Below are 1,282 nucleotides of genomic sequence, written 5' to 3'. Positions count from 1 at the left end.
CTCCATTCTCACCTCCCTCCCTCTCCATTCTCACCTCCCTCCCTCTCCATTCTCACCTCCCTCCCTCTCCATTCTCACCTCCCTCCCTCACCATTCTCACCTCCCTCCCTCTCCATTCTCACCTCCCTCCCTCTTCCCTCTCGCAGCTGGGCCGTCAACTCCTCCACGGGCCTCGTCGACGTCCCCCTCAACCTGTCTTCCCCGCAAGGCCCCCTCACCAGCGTCGTCCGCTACACCCCGCAGACCAACCTTGACTTCGGCGAGCTCCTGTGCTGGGCGAACAACGAGCTGGGCCGTCAGAGGGAGCCGTGCGTCTTCAGCGTCATTCCTGCGGGTGAGTGTGGCGCGTAATTCTTTTCCGGGTGGGGGGGTGGGGGGTGTAGAGCGGGGGAGGGGTGGGGGTGAGTGTCTTTTTTTTTCGGGTGGGGATGTAGAATGGGGGTGGGGATGGGGGGTGAGTGTTTTTTTCGGGTGGGGGGTGTAGAATGGGGGTGGGGATGGGGGTGAGTGTTTTTTTTTCGGGTTGGGGTATAGAATGGGGGGTGTGGGTGGGAGTGGGGGTTGAGTTTCGCGTGACCTTTTCGAGTGGGGGTTATTGTTGTTCTTCATAAAGTCAATTATCATTCTGATATTGATTACATTCCCATGGTATTCACTACCAATTATTGCGATAAAATATAATTATATCAAAAACGATAATTCTAATACATGTATTGTTAAAGATAATGTGGCTGCTTTCGCCTATTAGTAGCTGTAGCAATAATGGTTAAAGCAGCAGTAGAGGAAGCAGGTGATAATGATATATGCAAGAATAGTAGTTAATAGCAATTATAATAATTAAAATGACAGTGATGATCATAATGGGCCAGGGAGTCCGAACTAACAACCATCTTTACTATATATATATATATATATATATATATATATATATATATATATATATATATATATATATATATATATATATATATATATATATATATATATATATATATATATATATATATATATATATATATGTAGACGACAGAAACGACAACAACGGTGTAAATGAAATTAACCCCCCCCCCTCCTTTCTTTTTCCGGCCGGCAGCCAAGCCCGAGCCGGTGAGCGAGTGCGTGGCCGAGAACAACGCCACGATGCCCTCCACTTATGCGGTGCTGTCGTGCCTCCCGGGCTGGAACGGCGGCCTGGCTCAGAGCTTCGCCCTGGAGGTGCGGCAGGCGGCGAAGGAGGAAGTCCTCGAGAAGTTTCGACAGGCGCCGGAACCCGTCTTTATCA

The 1,282-nt window shown here is 48.6% G+C and overlaps 1 protein-coding gene across 1 annotated transcript in view; it reads left to right on the top strand.

Moving 5' to 3' along the window:
• Window positions 1-1,282, top strand: part of LOC113817311 (neural cell adhesion molecule 2) — a gene marked incomplete in the record, with an annotated part of 66,911 nt that overhangs the window by 47,304 nt on the left and 18,325 nt on the right. The window contains 2 exon segments of the mRNA XM_070131380.1: window positions 147-334; window positions 1,094-1,282. The exon segment at window positions 1,094-1,282 is cut by the window's right edge and continues 7 nt beyond it. Coding sequence (XP_069987481.1) covers window positions 147-334; window positions 1,094-1,282 — 377 coding nt within the window.

Source organism: Penaeus vannamei, chromosome 16 (assembly GCF_042767895.1).
Source record: "Penaeus vannamei isolate JL-2024 chromosome 16, ASM4276789v1, whole genome shotgun sequence".
Lineage (NCBI taxonomy): Eukaryota > Metazoa > Arthropoda > Malacostraca > Decapoda > Penaeidae > Penaeus > Penaeus vannamei.
Note: the sequence above shows the minus strand (reverse complement) of the source record. Positions and strands in the feature narration are given on the sequence as shown.